The sequence below is a fragment of the Hemiscyllium ocellatum genome, chromosome X (assembly GCF_020745735.1).
Source record: "Hemiscyllium ocellatum isolate sHemOce1 chromosome X, sHemOce1.pat.X.cur, whole genome shotgun sequence".
In the NCBI taxonomy this organism is placed as follows: Eukaryota; Metazoa; Chordata; class Chondrichthyes; order Orectolobiformes; family Hemiscylliidae; genus Hemiscyllium; species Hemiscyllium ocellatum.
This window is the reverse complement of record NC_083453.1, coordinates 18,093,938-18,112,980: the sequence shown is the minus strand read 5'-3', so window position 1 is coordinate 18,112,980 and position 19,043 is coordinate 18,093,938. Positions and strand designations below refer to the sequence as shown.

At 40.7% G+C, this 19,043-nt stretch overlaps 1 protein-coding gene across 1 annotated transcript in view; it reads left to right on the top strand.

The window, feature by feature from the left end:
* Window positions 1-448: 448 nt before the first annotated feature.
* racgap1 (Rac GTPase activating protein 1) overlaps window positions 449-19,043 on the top strand; it is a 30,957-nt gene continuing 12,362 nt past the window's right edge. Inside the window, exons 1-8 of the mRNA XM_060820876.1 lie at window positions 449-511; window positions 3,881-3,969; window positions 5,499-5,701; window positions 13,632-13,771; window positions 15,472-15,547; window positions 16,177-16,230; window positions 17,997-18,062; window positions 18,565-18,682. Of these exons, the coding sequence (XP_060676859.1) occupies window positions 3,885-3,969; window positions 5,499-5,701; window positions 13,632-13,771; window positions 15,472-15,547; window positions 16,177-16,230; window positions 17,997-18,062; window positions 18,565-18,682 (742 nt within the window). The 5' untranslated portion in view covers window positions 449-511; window positions 3,881-3,884. The remainder of the gene's footprint in view (window positions 512-3,880; window positions 3,970-5,498; window positions 5,702-13,631; window positions 13,772-15,471; window positions 15,548-16,176; window positions 16,231-17,996; window positions 18,063-18,564; window positions 18,683-19,043) is intronic.

The following is a 19,043-nucleotide window of genomic DNA, read 5'->3' as shown; positions in this document are numbered from 1 at the left end:
ACCAGCAAGAATGTAGTCAAGTCTAGGGGGTAATGAAGGCACGGATGAGTGTTTCAGCAGCAGATGGCCAACCTTGTACCTGCCTCAGCCTCATGTTACAGTCAATTACGGAAGGCCAATTATGGATATACAATTTAGATGCAAATTGCATAGAAAAATGAACGGGGATAATACAACAGTAACAATTTGTCAAACTTTTCTTTAATATCTGGTTAAATTCTTTGATTTGTATACCTTTTCGTTTGTGGGTGAGACAAGTCAAGCCAGCAGGATCGCCTGATTGAAAGATTTCCGATCAGCCAATCAGGAGTTCTGTTTCTTGGCAGGGAGATGGGAACGTCCCTGTCAAGACGTGATTGCGTCATTAGGGGGCGTTACATTACGCGACGTCCGTGCCTTCGTCAGGAGGCCGTGGAAAAGCCATGTCCTGATTGGCGGTTGGGGGAAATTTGAAATCAGACCGCGAAAACGTCCAGAGTAACAGAGCGGGCGCCGGGCGGCGGACTGAGTGGTAAGGGCTCCGGGGGGGGAAGGAACCGAGTCGGCGATCTAGAAATCGTTTCCATTATTCCCTCCCTAAGATTGGCGTTGCTCACCCGCTAGCGGGGGTGGTGCTGATTGTAAACGGGGGCGAGAAGATGGGAGTCGGTCTCCGAGTCCCCTGTGGGAAGAGCGGGAAGAGTCGTTTGTTTCTCCTTCCTTCCTTCCAGGGTCTCCCCAATCAGAAAAAACGAACCCTTTGTGATGATCGAAATGTGTGTTGGACTCTCTAATATATTTTAAAATGTTTAGAAAGCACCTGGTTATTGGCTACTTATAAAAGAAAGTATGCCTTTTCCGTTCCCCATCCGTAAAATAACCCAAAGTGTTTCACCGTCAATGATGATCGTTTTTCAACTATAATGATTGCTTTAATATAGGAAGCATTGCAACTAATTTGCACACGGAAATCTCCCACAAACAGAAATGTGATAATAACCCAGATAACTGTCTTTGTTATGTTTATTTGAGGTACAAATATTTGCCAGGACACCAGAGGACTTCCCTGTTCTTTCACATAGCCATGATGTGGAGGAGCCGGTGGTGGACTGTGGTGGACAAAGTTTAAAAATCACACACACCAGGTTATATCACAAGCAACAGGTTTATTTGGAAGCTCTGCTCCTTCATCAGGTAGCCGTGAAGCAGGACCATAAGAGACATAGTTTATAGCAAAAGATTAGTGTCCTGCAACTGAAATGATATATTGAACAAACCTAGATTGCTGTTAAGTCCTTCAACTTTCGATTCATTAATATGCAAGTCCTAGAATTTCTTTCACGTCACATTCCCAAGATGACTTAAGGTTTTAATTTTTTTTATGAAAAGTAATATGTCAGCTCAGACAATGCTTTAAAGGTATGAGGCTAACATCTGATCTGTATCCCAATCTTGAGTCAGACTGGTTCTATTTCCAAAGTTGGAATTTATAAAATATTACATAGATTGACTGCCTGCAGATTGTGCGCTTGAGCGAAATAGAATGTGACTGCAAATTCACCCATAAACATGAGTGTGCATGCAATTCTGGTCTTCCTATCAGAAGGATGTTGTGAAGCTTGAAAGGGGTCAGAAAAGATTTACCAGGATGTTGCCACGGTTAGAGGATTTGAGCTATGGGGAGGGATTGAATAAGCTGGGGCTGTTTTCCCTGGAGCATTGGCAGCTGAGGGGTGATCTTCAGAGAGCTCTATAAAATCATGAGGGGCATGGATAGGATAAATAGACCAAGTCTTTTCCCTGGGGTGAGGGAGTCCAGAACTAGAGGGCATAGGTTTAGGGGGAAGAGGGGAAAGGTATGAGACCTAAGGAGCAACTTTTTCACACAGAGAGTGGTAGGTGTATGGAATGAGCTGCCAGAGGTAGTGGTGGGGGCTAGTATCATTACAACATTATAAAAGACATCTGGATGGGTATGTGAATAGGAAGGGTTTAGAGAGATATGGGCTGGGTGCCGGCGGGTCGGACTAGATTGGGTTCGGATATCTGGTCAGCATGGACAAGTTGGACCAAAGGGTCTATTTCTGTGCTGTATGTCTCTGACTGTGAGGGAGAGAGCGTGTATGCTTGATAGTGTGATAGAGTATGTGCCTGTGAGAAGTTGAGTGTGGGGTTTTTTTCTATTAAAATCTTAAGTCGCATTCTCAAGATAAAAGTAGTTCTGGGATTTTCATATTAATGAACTAAAATCTGCAACCCATTTTATAGATGAAAGAGTTAACAGCAATCTAGGTTTGTTCAATATATCATTTCAGTTACATGACTAATCTTTTGCTATGAATTGTCCTATGGTCCTGTTCCATTCTATCTGAAGAAGTAGCGCTCTGAAAGCTAGTGCTTCCAAATAATGCAGTTGGACTATAACCTGATATTGTGATTTTTAACTTTCACATAATGCCCCGGGATCACCTTGCATCTACACCAGAAGGGGTGTCTGTTTAATGTCTTGTCCACTTCTAACAGTGCAGCACTGCCTCAGTGTTGCATTGGGAGCACCAGCCTAAACTTTATTTTCAGTTCTCTGGTGTGGGAATTGAACCACTTCCCTTTGGACTTGGAGCCAAGAGGGCTCCCAGTTCTCTAAATTGTGGTAATATAGCTGCCAACCTGTGTATTGACAGATCAGCAAGCAAGGGGTGTTAGCTGAGGTGGGAAATGGAAAGACCTTCCTTCCCACCCAGCAAAAATGTAACAGCTAACTTTCATGTTGTAAAATGGAACTTGTGAAGCTTCAGTTAAGTAATTTCAATTCATAACATCAACCCCCATTGCAATCCTGGGGCTGTACATTCCTGATCTTACACAGAATACATTGTGTACATGTGGGCACAAGTGGAATGTGGCTAGATATCAGCATTTATGGAGCTTTTATGTCTTTTGCTGTACACAGCACTTCAATGCTTGTGTGCTTAAGCAAATACTTTTATAAAGCTTTTGTTCTATTTGAATTGGAGGGGAATGACATTCAAAAAATAGAAATTGTTGTACTTTAAAGTGAATAGTTTTCCTGTCTGTTAATGATATAACTTGTAGCACATTGTAAATACTTGGATTTTTAAACACCGCACTTAATGTGACTGCTTAATCAAATTTTGAGGGTTGTTTAAACGATCTTTTGCAAATCCAGTTATTTTTGGAATAAACATTGTCAAATATCTTTGCGGAATGACTTAAGGAACTGCTGCTGCACTGTTTATATTGCTGGAGGCCTTTTGTCTAAGATGTTTGCTTGGTTGCTTCAACTGAATTCCATGGAAATTTAGTCCTTAAACTGTTATCAGTTGTAACTGGATACCATTAAAGAATTATTACTTTGTCCCTATCACATCAAACTGTCTTTATTACTGGCTGAAATCATGACATGCTCTATTTCCGCTGTTGAGTGATTGTTTCCTTTGTGCTCCTGAATCTTAAAGGCCCTTCAGGTCTTAGCTTTTGATGTGCAATAATACTAAACTGGGATTCTTGGATCTGAGCTATAAAGCTGGTGACCAGCCTGATCTCTAACTTTGGACTGGCATTTTATGATTCTTTTCCGAAGTAACATCTGGATGTTTATTCCTGCAAATAGTGCATGATACCTTTGTGACTTTGAGCCAACTGTTTGTTTCCTGTGGGTAGAGGTGTAGGCAAATGGTTGACCTTCACTTAAAATACCTGTGGGACTAAAATTACATTTTGAAGGAATTTGACTCTTGGTTTTCCTCCCATGTGTACATTGTATGAATATTGTAGGAGCAACTTTGCACCAAGAAAATTTGTTTTTAAGTTGAGAGATGTGTGGAAGCTATGTTGCTGTTGTAGTTGCTTTACTTTTATAATACTTTAATCTGTTTTGTAGGAAAATGGAATCTGCTATGGTCACTCTACGCAACATGTTTGAGCAGTTGCTCAGACAAATGGAAGTACTGAATGAAGGAATTGAACCTCGTAAGCACATTTTAGTTTTGCTAATATTGGGATGTGGCCATGATCGGTGAAATTATTCATCTAGCTTTGTGAGACTTTGAGTTTTAGTCAGTATACAGAGGAATCTTTACACGGGCCTGTACCTTAACTGGAACCTGTCAAAAAGTTGCAGTAAAAAGGTGTGTGTGTATTTGTGTGCGTGCACGCGCTATTTGGAGACCCCCCCCCCCCACCGGCAAAAGACAGCAGCAGCAATCTTGTTGGTGTCCAGTCTGGCTGCCTGGAGAGGGGGAGGAGGGGAGGGGTGGTGTTTGGGGGGGTAGGAGAGGGGTTGTGTTGAGGGAAGGGGGGCTCGTGAGCTGTGCTGCTGCCTTATCTCCTGAACAGGGAGCAGATTTTACAGAAAACTCTGAGCCCCAGAGGGAAGGCAATGAATCGATTTACTGAATAATCAATTATCTGAACAAAATTGTGCCCGTCCATCTCGTTTGGACAACCAAGGTTCCTCTGTATTTGTGTAAAACTGGGGGAGAGGACTCCAAAACTGGCTTGGTGAGCAGTAAAACTGCATTTCATGAAAGCTTTGTAGACCAATTGAAATATTTGGACTACCGAAGCAATTCATTCGTTTCCAGCACAGGATTTCGATTGTTTGTATTTCTGCTGGTACTTTATGCTAATTCATTTTGACTTTGCTTAATGGTGTCAAAAGAATAAGTGACTTTGTATTAAATATTAATTTCTCTGCCTGTGGCTCCACTTTACACTGATTCAGTAGTTAATCTGTGTATTTTCACTTGTTGCTAAGCTTATTGAAACTATACCCTCTCCACCCCCACCTTCCAACATGCTTATGTTCTGCCCCAGGCTGATCGCTCATTTTCAGTGTATTGGTTTCTCAATCGTCTCAATCTCATTCTGCTTTATCCCAGTATCAGTTGCTTAAAATCCATACTGCTCAAGTTTCTCCCACTTAAATCTCGTGTCCTACTGGTGTGAGCAGATTTGTTCACTGTCCTACTTCGGTGTGTTTAATCAGTGAACAAGTCTGACCTTGAATAGTCCTTTCAAAGTGGCTGGACCTGGGAAGTTTTCTGCAGGAGGGGGCTGCAGAATTTGAAAAATACTCTATTTGGAAATTAATCACTCTCTGCACACAAACAGTCTGGACAATGATTTGCATACTCCATATTCAAAGTATGGTGCTGGAAAAGCACAGCAGGTCAGGCAGTACTTGGATGCTGCCTGACCTGTGCTTTTCCAGCACCATACTGTTTTTGACTGACTCTCCAGCATCTGCAGTCCTCACTTTCTCATCTTCCAGATTCAGAAGAGCCTTAAGATCTAGGAGTGTTTTTTTTTAGTTTTGCCCAAGTGATCCTTTGGGAAGAAAAATGACCATCTTTAAAACAAAATTGATACCATATTCCTACATCAACATAACTGTTTCACATCAGCCAATCTAGTACTGATTGTATCTTCTGGAGCTTTTGCTTTCGGTAAGCATTTTTTTAAAATTTATATCATTGCCTTTTTTTCTTTCCTTGCAGAATTTATTCAGTTAGCCAAGAACTTTGACGAATGTAGGAAAAAATGGCAAAAGACCGAACTGGAGCTTTCCCGTGCTACAGAGTGCCTAACGAAAGCTGAGACTGAGCGAAGTGCTCTTGATGTCAAATTAAAGCATGCTCGTAACCAAGTTGATGTAGAAATGAAACGGCGGCAGAAAGCAGAAACCGAGTGTGAAAGGCTGGTATGTCTGGTTGATCTTAAAATTTCACTTTCATTTTAAACCAGTGCTAGAAGCCGACTGGCTTATTCGTCTCTCTATATTCAAACTTAACCTCCATAATATTAAAGGACCTTTCCACTGAATCGAGCAGATGTTGCAATTTGATTTCTATTTGTCTTTCCCACATTCCCTCCCCCTGCTGTAGTGTGACGACTGTTTTTGGATACAGGCTAATCTTTTAGAGACCAAAAACATCACTTTTTTTTTGCTTTCTGGATGGCATTTATGGCCAAATTTGAGATGAACCACTAGCAGGGAAATAGATGGAATCTTTGCTACATTCTCCAAATGCCTCATGAAGTTGCAAATAGTGTTGTGAGATGAATGAGTGCAAGCTGAATATTAGATGTAAGTTTGCTCGCTGAGCTGGAATGGTTGTTTTTCGATATTCCGTTACCATACTAGGTAAGATCAATGAGCCTCCGGCCTTCTCAAAACTCACCACCACCTATGGGCGCAATATACTAAAACTTACCTGAAGATGGGAAACCAACACGATCCAACAGAGCGTCACCCGCGAACAACTGTACTTCTGGCAATAATGCCTAAGGAAACAGGAACTACCTAAATGTCTTAAATAAAAATCTCCCCTTAACACCCTGCTAGCCAAAGGAATAGCAGAGCAAAACAGCTGCAGAATGCTTAAAGAAATGATTAGCAATGTCCACATCTGACTCCATAAATACAACTGGGAAATTTCACGCCAAAAAATTTTACTTACAAATGCGACAGACTATGAATGTACAATGAGCCATAGACATTTGGCAGCGACAAACACAATGAAAACTAGACCTGCAGAAAAACTCTGCAAACTCTCAAAATAACAACACAGACAACCTAGAAGCAAGACGACAAACTCACAGAAGAAACCCGGCAAACCATCAGACAGACAGTCTCACCAAAATTAAACAGGAAAAAGGAAGGAAATGCTCTACGCAAGAAAGGAAAGCACTAGAAGGACTCCAAGATAAAAACATTGTTATCCTACCTGCAGATAAAGGATGCTTGACAATCATTTTAAACTGGACAGGCTACATTGAGAAAGCAAATGCACTGTTTGCAGATACTGATGCTTACCAACAGGTGGCGATAGACCCAACCCCACAACGAGAGAATCAAATCACAGCCCTACTCAAACTTGAGCAATTTGGAGAATTAAACAAGACTGACTTCTAAAAATTAAACCAGGTGGACTCACCATTCCACATTTCTATGGACTAACCAAAATTCTCAATCAAGAGCCCCCCCCCCCCCCACCGCTCTGACCCATAGTCTAGCTACCTGGAACACCAGTGTACAGATTAGCCAAGGCACTGCACCAAAGACTAAACCACTTAGACGCCTGCCACTCTGTTCACTTTACTCTGAACACTTCAACCCCAGGGCATCAATGTGGACTTCACTAGTTTCCTCATTTCCCCTCCCCCCACCTTACCCCAGTTCCAACCTTCCACTCAGCACCATCCTCATAACCTGTCCCACCTGTCAATCTCCCTTCCTACCTATCCGCTCCACCCTCCTCTCCGACCTATCACCTTCATCCCCGCCCCCATTCACCTACTGTACTCTTTGCTACCTTCTCTCCAGTGCCCCCCCCCCCCCCCCCCCCACCATTTATCTCTCCACCCTGGAGGCTCCCTGCTTCTATTCCTAATGAAGGGCTTTTGCCCAAAACGTCAATTTTCCTGCTCCTTGGATGCTGCCTGACCTGCTGTGCTTTTCCAGCACCACTCTAATCTAGACTCTGGTTTCCAGCATCTGCAGTCCGGACAGATCCGGAAAGCATTGCCAAGTTGGAGGCTTGGGCCCATGTGGGGGGAGGGGAAATGAGGAAACTATTGAAATCCATATTGATTCCGTGTGATTGCAGGGTCCCAAGGCGGAATGAGGCATTCCTCCATCAGCTGTCGGGTGGTAACTGTTTGGTGGTGGAGGAGGCTCAGGACCTGCGTGACCTTGACAGAGTGGTGGGGGGAGTTGAAGTGTTCAGCCATGGGGTGGTGGGGTTGGGTGTGGGTTTCCCAGAGACTCCCCACCCCCAAAATACCACCTTCCCCCTCACCTTCATCCACCTATCGCTTTCTCAGCTACCACGCCCCCACTTATATCTCAGCCCTGACCCACAAGCCTCATTCCTGATGAAGGGCTTATTCCCGAATGGTCAATTCTCCTGCTCCTCATGCTGCCTGACCTGTGCTTTTCCAGCACTACACTGTTGGTGACAAAACATCTGAAAATGAACCTTCCAGCTCAGCAAGCAAATTTAAGTTCAGAACCTCAACCTGAGCTACAAATCTTCTCAACAGGCTGAATATTATTTGACCCACACTTACTTGCAGGTGAACTGATGCATAGAAGTATAGACTTGGCAATGTACTAATACAAACAGCACCATCTGAAAGAAGAGTGATTCCACTAGGGTTTAATTTGCTTTTGCAGCAAACCCATTGACAAATTCTTTGGGTGCATCATTGTCTGATTAAACGTTTTTTAGGATGACTTGCACATGGATAGTGCAAGTTCCAACTCATCCATAATTTGTGGATTTTATACAGGTTGGGAATTGTTTATCAGCAAGTGTTGGGACCAGCTGGGTTTTGATAAAGGATACTTTCAGATTTTGGGTTTGCTATTGTTTAGGCCGTTTGGGGGAAACCATTTTACTTTTTTTTCTGACCATGAGATTACCTAAAACTTTTGCCTCCACCCTCACCCCCCAACCCAAGTCCCAAACAGTTCTGTCGAGGTGTTGAATTTGGCCCTTTGGAAGAAATAACTTTGTTTGGCCTAAATGGACCTAAAAGCAAAGTTATTTTTTTCCCCTCGAGTGCCCAAACTTGGTATGTCCACATCCATTTTTGGATCTTGTTTCTGAAAAGACGTTTTTTGGCTTTTAGGTTTTTCTTGGTTTTCAGAGCTACAGCCAATGGATACCCAACCTGTACTTTTCATATTTAAACTCGTTTCTTTTGAAGTAAATATTGGATGAAGTTTTTTTTTTAAATCCTGTGCTATCCTTCACTAGAATGTATGGTTTTCTTTGCCTGTTTTGATTCCTTTTTCTCAAGGTCGTTGGTAGCACACTGTTGTGTCCAGATTGTGGGTTGAAGTCCCACTGTAATACTAGCCTTACAGTGTAGTATGAAGAGTTTTTTACCTTGTTAAATATAATGTAGTTGGAACATCTAAGCGATCTGTCTGCCTAGATCTTCAGTTTATCTTCTCTGCTGTCACTGAAAAGATAGAAGGATTCAACACTTTGCATGCAGCAAATGCAATCAATGACATGACGCTTGCTCCTAAAGTAACTACTACATTTTACCTAAATAACAATTGCACTTCACAAATAACATTTAGATATGATCCATTTTGAGTGACCCTGATGATCTGATGAGGTACTTGACTACATGCAAGTTCTTTCTAATTTTTCTAATGATTTTAGTAGCAGGAGAGAAGAGCCAGGTGCATCTGGCCATCACACAATAATGCTATCATCTCATCCTGTCTCCTCCTGCTTTGATCACATTTACTACAGTTTTATTTTAACAATTTCTGAAAGTAAGTTGCAGCGCAAGTGGTATTGACATACAGTGGGACCTTCATTAATAATATCTGAGTAACCGTGTTTAAAAAGAAAAGTACTGGAAATAAAGTTTGGATCTAGTAGTAATTATATTGGGTATCTCTCACTGTCTGCTTCGTTCTCACCATTGCTTTCTACAAAGAATTATTTGTTACATATTGAAAATGCTTAACAAGCAATCAAAGCTGTTGAAATGGAATTTTTATTGCATCTAGATTTGGATACATATAAGGGGATAACATACAGAGAAACAACCCTTTCCTCTCATAATCCTATGTTTTGGTAGCAAATAGTGAGGCCACTCTCATTGAGGGAGAAGAGCTGAGAGATCTACGGATATGCTTCTGTAAATATCTGAAAGTGAGCAAGGTTAATAAGGCCATAAAATTACAAACAAAATGCTGGGCTTCATTTCTAGAGGAAAGAACACCGAGTAAAACCTGTGTAAAATATTATGGGTCATACAGAGTTCGGAGTAGTTTTTCGGATCCATATGATGAAAATGTGAGAGGCACTGGAGAAGTAATGATGTCCTGTGGTGATACCAGAATGGAGGGCTTGGTTTGGGCAGGCCTGGGATTTTTCTCTTGGAGAAAATTGAGGGATGGCCTTTTGATATTTCCATTTACAGGAGAAACCATCTGAGTTGTGTATTTAAAAAGTCAGAGAATGCCACGGAAGTTCCTTCTTAAACCAAAGCAATTATGACTCTAGAGAACCTTGCTCTTGAGTAGCTGATGTGAATAGTGTAGATTAATCTTTAAAGTGAGGAAGTGACAAATAGATGGGGTTGAATTGAATAAAGGAGATGTGGAGGCTAAAATTCATCTCCAAGCCCCACACCATCCTTACTGCAAACTGTACCGTTGCTACTTTAGTCTTGCTAGGTTAAAATCTGGCACACTCTCCCTGGAGGCATTGTGGGTGCAGCTTGTAGTACTTCAAGAAGGCAGTTTATCACCACCTTCTCAGGGGCTATTACAGACAGGCACTCAATGTTGGCCTGGCCTATGATGTTCACATCCCATGAAAGCAAGAGTGCCATAGATCAGTTGGGCATTTCTGTGCTGTAAATTCTATGCATTATCAAAGAGAAGAGGGAAAAATAATGAAATGCTAGTAAAGCTCAAATTGAAATGTGCTTCTTGTACCACAGGTGTCTATTTGTCTGGAAGAATCTAAAGTATGGCGTGTTGCATTGTTGCTAAATTTATTTTGATTGGATTGCAGTTTGTGATTAAACTTGTGACCACCAATTGGTGAAGTAGTTGATCAGAAGTCAATCTTTTTATTTTGTTTCCTTGTTTTTTTTTAAACTAGCCTGTTGTGATGTATGACACCTCTGGGGCAGGTGAGCCTTAAACCCAGGCATTCTGGCTTGGGGTAGGAACGCTACCACTCTACCAGAAAATCACTGGCTCAAGTCATCACTCATTCAGTTCTGTCCAGCTATACTCATGAAATTAACCCCAATTTATGAAACTTAAGCGAATATTTAAGATATTTTAATGAGCTTCATGAAGTATTGTATCTACATGTGCAGTACCTCAGCCTTAATTTTGAGACCATTATTACAATCCCAAATTCTCTCCTGTTTCCTCTATTTTATGCAGCTGCAGGCAAAAGGAAAGAAGGTGCTTGGAGGTTGACCTGCTGCATACCCGGTTTAGAGATTGTGAAATCTAATGAGGCTGCAAAGGTTTTTTTTTGAAAAAAAGCCCAAGGCTGCCATCAAATTGCTTGCTTGTTGGCAATGGGATGGAGGACACTGCTACTTTTGATGGGGAGTTGCAACTCTTGCTGAAGGAGGGACATGAAGGAAGAGTGTCCTCTATTAAATTAAATGCCACCTTCCTGTAAAGGGTTAGAGGTTCCAACTCTACTGAGGAATATCTTTTTTCTTAATTCAGGAACCAATACTGATTGACTCTGCTGGCTGGTGCCACAGTCTCCTGTTTGTTTTATCCCCACACTACCGCCTAACATCTGTAGTGCTTATATCTTCCCCAGCACCCATGATGTGTATGCAGGTGTGAGACAGAATGAAAGACAAATCTTTATTCAGTTTCCACCACCAGGAAGAAAGGAAACGTCTGAGTGGCCAGTGACAAGTAATGCCCTTCTCTGAGGGCAACGATGCATGATCAAAATGTGAAGGGGAGGGCAGGGATTAAATCAAAATAGATTGGAGGGGGAAATAAAGCACTCCACTCCCTGCGGTGCCTACCTCCCACTGAACAGCTCAAGGGAGTTGGTAGGCACCGCGTGCTCCTTCTCCAGAGACACCCAGGATCAGGAGCATGGGGTTGGAAGTGAGGCCGAGAAGGTAATCTAGAAAACTAAAAAGGGAGTGCAAACTCCCATTCCCCATATATATGTGGTCCACGGGCTCCACAGCACCACAGAACAAGTAGTTGGGTTGGGAGTCTGTGAACCACCATGATCTGTGGTAGGAAGATCACTTTACATCAAATGCCTTATTTGCAGCCAGACATGAGAAGTAAAATGATCAATTTGATCTCATTTCTAAAATGGAACAATTTAAGTTGGGATCTCCTATGTCCTTTAAGAGTTACTAATTGATGCACTATGCAACACTATATTGCACTTTGACTGCTCAGAATTATACTTAAGGCGCAAAACACTTTTAATGCAGGAGATAGCAAACTGTAATTGAGATGCCTCAGATAAGATGGCACTCTGAGAGCTGTGCAACAACCCTAATAGTAGAAGGTAAACTGGTTATGAATGAATGCATGCATCCATTCACTCTGTTACATGAAGCTGATTCTGTAGGGTACTGCAAAATGGCAGAATCCTAAACGCTTCATGAATGGTAGTTGCTGGTATTCAGGTTTGTGCTTTGAAGCCACCTAAGCATCAGTAGAGAGCAAGGGCCATGGAAGAAATAGGAAATGTTGGTACCTACATGCACTCTGAAACTGTCATCCAATGAAAACTGTCCCATCTACACAAACCATAATATAGTCATTGACTCTTGAAGTGCAGTAGTTAGCACTTCTTCCCCTGTGCATGCATATACTGCCTGCTGACTGCAGAAGGTGACCCACAGCAATTAAACTTTATGAACGAAGTATGGGGAAGTGGGGGTAAATATTAAAGTCTCAAAGGATCACTTTGTAAGACCATGAAATACAGCGAGCACGATATTGCCGATAGAGAAGTGGAGCTCAAACGTCTCCATTAAAACCAGCCTTTCAAGGGCTCTACTCCCAGCAGGAGAGGTTTTTGAATTTTACGGGTAAGGTTTGCACTGTGGGTGGAGCCTTGTAAAGAAAAATGAAATTCCAGAGTAGAATGCTTCTCAACTTGCTCAGAGATATTAGTATGCACTTCTGGAGCAGGTGGGACTTGAACACAGGCCTCCTGGCTCTGAGTTAGTGACACTACCACAAGCAAGGCCCCAAGAATGCTGCTTATGATATAGCTACCCATAACTTGGCCTGATCCATCTATGAAATTGGATGGAGGTCTGTTGTCTGCAGTACCTCATTTATCTCACAATTGTGAAAGCTTGGAGTTCTAACGTTATGGTCATACCCCAAAATAATTTTACTGGGGTACATGTACATATTCAGCTAACCTATCAACCATTGCACTTTCTGTAAACATTTGTTCCCTATTAATCTTCAATAGTCATACCACTCCACACTCAAGATGGTGTTGAAAAATATTTCAGTCCTATGTATGCACAAAGGTCTTGTGGTGCAGTGATAACATTCCTGAGCCAAAAAACTGAGTTTGACTCCCACACCAGGACTTTCTAGCCATGGAAAATGCATTTGTAATGTGTCTAAACATGTTAATTGGCAGTCTGTAAATTATTTTAATATGGCTGTTGACCAGCTGTAAGAATGGGAGAGTTTCCTGGTCAGCTATCCTGCGGAGGACAATGACGAACCACTACAGCCTATAAACATGAGCCAATCTAATGAAGTCTGTAGCCTTTGGAAAAGAGCATGGGGAAAAAGATATTAAACGCGAATATTGTACAAGACCTGATTGCTGTGTAGTGGAGCTTCTTGATCAGATTAGTCCCATTTTCTCCCTCTTGATGGCAGTGACTGGTGCTTGGAGTACAGCCTTAGGAATAAACTGTAATCCGGCCCTGTTTTCATTCTTTTTACCTGAATTTAAACAGTGACAATAGCAGACAATTTAACCATTGCAGCCCAATAGGTATGCCTGGAGAATGATCAAAAACAGGCACTGTGACCACATTAAGATAAGGTTTAACTTGAGTGAGTGATACTCTTCTGTTATAGTAATTACTTTCTTTCATTTAAGGAACGTCAGATTCAGCTTATCCGAGAGCTCCTCATAACAGAAGGCTCGACCAGCATTCAGTTAAATGAAGAACAGAAGTCTGCTCTTGCTTTCCTCAACCCTAAATGCTCAAATTCTAATGGATATGCATCCAACAAACGGTAGTACTGCTCAGTTGCCCACAATTTTTTGTGCTATTAGTTTTTGGGTAAAGCTTCATAATTGCAGAGAAAAAATTGTTGCATGTGGTTTTTGCATCTTGTTAAATCAGGAAGAGTGCAGTGAGAATTTCATTCGACACTTGGAGGATAGCAAATGAAGGGGCAGTTTTTTTTATATACAAAGTACTTTTCCACACACAATAATTATGCTCAACTTTTTTTTTCCTGGCAACGGTGGAAGCACAGATTTTCCTTCAGCATTGGAGACTGTCCAATCAACACTACCTCTTTGCCTGGATGCTCCAATAGTAATAGTTACATAAAAGATCCATGAAGTGCCCTCATACAAACAGCTCGGGGCTTGGCCTAAACATCCAGAGGCTGCTTTTGGTGCTGCCTGTCCCTGCAAAACCATCAAAGAGGACAAGAGTGGAACTGCTTGATCCTGTAGTGTGGTTTTCAGATCAGATCTCCAGAGCAGTACTCTGGGGGGTTCTGATTTCTCCTGTTCCAGCAGTTTTAAATTGGAATCCTTCCAGGGTGTTTTAAGACCCTGTCTATGCCTGATGTCACTGCACTGTAAGCATTGGAAAAGATAATCCATTCCCAGCTCTTAAAGCCAGCAAAGAATGGCAAATGATTCAAGTAAATTATTTATTTTCTTTTGAATGAGCATACTTTGCGCAAAACTTTTTTTTCCTTTTCTCCCCGTCCATTTCCCTTTCTCTTTAATGGTTAGCCATGGAGCACTCTCATGTGCTGATCAAGACAGTTTAATGTTTTAGTCAACTACTCTCGATTTAAAAGTGAAATGAGAGATTGCTTCAAAATGCTAAACTATTAAACTTGGCTTGTACAAACATTTGATTGTATTATGTGTTTTGCTCATGAATTATTCACCATGGAATTCTAGGTGAGAAACTTATTATAATCCAGAATTTTTTTAAAAAATCAATAAGTGAAGTTGATCAGTGGGGCAGGCAATAGGAGATTTGATGTGCCAACTCAGCTCACTGAATATACTCTCTCTCTCTTCTGAGTAAGTTTGTGCATTTAAGTCCAATTCCAGAGCTCAAGTGTATAATCTAAACTGATATTTTAGTACAGTACTCAAGAAATGCTCCGTTCCCTGGGAGTGCTATCTCCAAACTTTAGTCCCGATGCCTGTTAAGCTGGATATTAAAGATCACACTGTTTTGCCTTCTCAAAAATGAAATTTCCTCAGTTAGCATCACTGAGTCAGATTAACTGGTTATTCATCTAATTTGCTGTTTGTGGGACCTTGCTGTGCGCAAACTGGCTGCTGCTTTAGCCTGCAAAGCAACAGTAACTGCATTTCAAAAATGAGCTTTAAAGTGTCTTGCAAATGCGAAAAGCGCTATCTATTACTTGGCATCACCTTGGCTTGACTGTAAGGTACTGTGCCCACTTATGGTCAGTTTATCCAGTTTGAAAGTTTCCTTGCTCCCAATGAAAATGGAGAGAAATAAAAAGGATCTTCTGTAGTCATGTGGGTTTGCCATTTATCTTCATCCTTGAGTGACACCTATAATCGCAATATTGCTGCTGCTTTTTATTTGGAAACAAATGTGCAGCTTACATGCTATTAATGACTGGTGAGGTGGTAAGGTAATTAAGTCAAATGAATGTTCTTGCAGTGTTGACGATCACTGAGTATTCTTTAATTTTTTTTGTTTAAGATTATCAACAATAGATGAGTCTGGATCGTTTGTCTCCCATTCTGATATTAGCTATGACAAGACCGATGACTCGTTGGTAACTATTTTGCATTTTTAATTTGTTGGAATTGGGGATATGTTAATGGCTTTGAAGTACATTAATCTGTCCAGAATTAAATTGTACAAATTATAGGCTCCTGTGTAGGCAGTTACTAGTTGATATCAAACTACTTCTGGGGTATGGTAAGGCAACTCGACAAACACCTTATTTCAATGTCTGCTATTATAGACAGATTGAATGTGGAATTTACCACCATAACGCAGACTTTCAGGCATACTAATGTAGACTAGTGGCAAGCAGATGCTTGCAAGAGAGTAGTGGGGAAGCATGACTGTCGATACTGGTTTCTCTGAAACACTTTGACAAGCAGAGTAAAGCGCTCATTAGCATAGAGAATGCAAAAACAAGCTAAACATCTTAAATATCTGGGTGCCCAAATGTCCCCCAAGTTCAAAGAAATTTATTGCATTTCAATTATTATGTAAACACTCAGTGATCTGATTTGTGCTCAAAAGGCTGACTATTTCATCTGCAGTTTATCTAATGTAGCAACTTTGTGTGGATCTAGATTGAAAACTGTAACCAGGCAATATTTCCCAAAAGTTATTCATGATTGACAAAATAAATCATTCGTTGTTTAAGCAGTTGTCTCTTTCTTGATGCAGGACTGGGATTCCTCCATTGTGAGGACTGTGAAATTAAAGAAAAGAGAAAAACGGGTAGGTTTCACACTTCAAATTGAACTATAAATAACCTTAAACATAATTGGTAAAGTCGCCAAGAATGGTTCCAAATTCAATAGGTACACTGGCAAAAATGTTAAGCTATTATAACTCTGCTTAGGATGTGCATATTTGCATGGTATTTGTTGCAAAAATGATAACCATCCAGCTATATATTCCCTCTGTATTAATTTGCTTCCTTCACAAGTTGAAGACTTCCCTTGCAAACCATACAATTATTTCATTGCAAGGTATTTCCATTGAAGATAGCGCTGTAATCGTGTCAGCTGAATCTTCGAAATGCGAGGGTAACAAGTTCCATCTGCATGGCATTTTGTATTCTTTCTTTAAATAATATTCTGTTCTTCTTAAAGTAATAATCTTACATTTTTTTCCAAAACTATATTATCAAATGTTTGCTCACTCAGTAAAGCTATCTAGACCCCTTTGCAAATTTTCTATATCATTCTCAACTTATTTTCCCACCTATTCTTGTAGACACATTTGCTGAGAATACAATGCACTTTGTCTCTTTGTCCATGTCAAGAATATAGATTGCAAGTAGTTGAGGTTTCAGCACTAATCCCTGCGGCACTCGACCCATTAGCTTACAAACTTGAAAGTGATCTCTTTATTCCAACTTTTTTTTAATTAGCCAATCCTCTATCTACTACTTCAAGTCTCTGCCATTTCCTTATTTCCTGTTACTAATCCATTAGTCCCACAATCTAAAAGAGCAGTGCTTGTTTTGGCTATTCTCTCACTTTTTGTATACTTGCAGAAGCTCTTACTGTCTCTTTTTCTATTTCCATGCTAATTTGCTATGGTATTCCAATTTCTCTCTTGTTTTTAATCACCACCTTTTTCTGCTTTTAAATATTTTGCCAATGTTCTGGCCTACCACTCATCTTTGTGACATTTTACACCTATTCTTTCGGTTTATTGTCATCCTTAATTTCCCTTGCTAGCCACGGTATGGCACCCTTCTCTAAGTCTATCTTTCTCAATGCAACATACTTTTTAAGTTATGAAACATCTCCTTAAATATCTGTACTGCTTCTCTGCTGTCTTAACCTTTAGCCTATTTTCCCAATCAACTTTCACTATCTGTATTGTCATAGTTTTGTAATTGCTTTTATTTCAGAAACTAATTTCAGATCCAGGTTTCTCCCCCTTAACCTGTCACATGGTTAAAATGAAAAATGTCTTCCTTCAAGCCATGCTGTCCTTTGAAAAAGTGTTTTCTGTTCTGATTGATGTGAAAGCAGTCTACAAAAGCAATTTTTTCCCTTCAGGAGGTTTCTGGTGCACCTGTCTAAATCTATTTATACCTGGATTTAAGGCCATGAGTAATATAATTCTCTTCACAGCTATAGTGTGCCATTGTACCTTACCTTGAAGCACTTCAATACAATTTTCAAATTAACGTTATAAATTAGCGTACTAGATTCCTTACTGATTGCATGGCCAATATTAAATCCGCCTTTATCAACTGGCTTTGCATTCAGCCAGAAGTTTCTGGTACACTTGTGTGAAAGGAGGCGATTTTCCTGGAAAGGTGATGGGTAGTGCATTTGCAGAAATAGAATGTTACAAATTCACTCATGGCTGTCCAGCAATGTACTTTATTTGAAATCACTTTTTAATATATAATGTTGATAAGAAAAATTGTGTTCACGCACCAGATTCATTCCTGATTGATAATGGCTGTGCAACCAGTTATGGCTAATTGTATTAAAAATTTTGTACCTGCTTCCTTCTAGCGTTCTTCAAGAGTCTTGGTTGATGTCCAGCCAGCACCAGCTAAGCGTTCACGATCAATCGAAAAGGTGAGTATGAGAGACAGATGTAATATGTAGTAGTTGGTAGTGTTTGTGAGACTAGTCAGTAGTCCATTAAAACAGTTGAGTTTGCGGTAACAAAAGCATGACTGAGAGTTTCAGCAGCAAATGAGTTGAGATGGGGATGAAGATGGGCAATATTAGATCTGGAAATGAGCAATCTTTACATAAATCTGACATCACAAGATCATCTCAGAACCAAGTGTGGCATCAACATTGTGAAAAGAATTGTTTAATCTTAGACTAGTACCAGTGAGAGAGATGGATACAGTAGCTTTAAAACAGAGTTTGGTGTGTGGACCAAAGACAATGGCTCAAGTCTTCTCTTGAGTTGGGCAAGATTCTGCTCAACCAGTGAGAGGTACCAAGTTAAGTAAGTTGACCATTTTAGTCGAGGGACATGGTGGTGGGATTGAGATTTAGTGTTATCAGCTTGTGTGAGAGATTTTAAAGATATGCTTTCGGGTGACAGGTTTGGTTACCTTTTCAGGCAAATGACTCCATTGTGGCTAAAACCACTCTGACCTTGCCAAATAATGGCGGGCCAATCGAGGCAGTTTCTACAATTGAGACAGTACCATACTGGACAAGAAGCAGGAGGCGAACAGGTAAGCTCTATTGACAATGTTGAAGTCTTCTCTTCTGAGTTAACATTTGGTGACCAAGATGGATGCTGACAGAAATGTTGCATTTTGGAAAGTTTCCTCTAGAAACTCAGGAATGTGGTTTCTTTCATATGTTATTTGTTGCAGGGTATTTTAAGAATTTAGTTTTAGTTTGTAGTAAACTCAAGGATTTATGCTTTATAATACTACTAAATTGGATTCTCACTGCATTTATCCAAAATTGGAATTCTGCAAGCTTTCCATCTTTCACATTGCAGTTGGGACTTGTGGTTAAAGCCATTTACAGCCATTGCGTTTGTCCAAATGAAGTTGACTTACTTGGCAAAGACCCGACATTAAACTT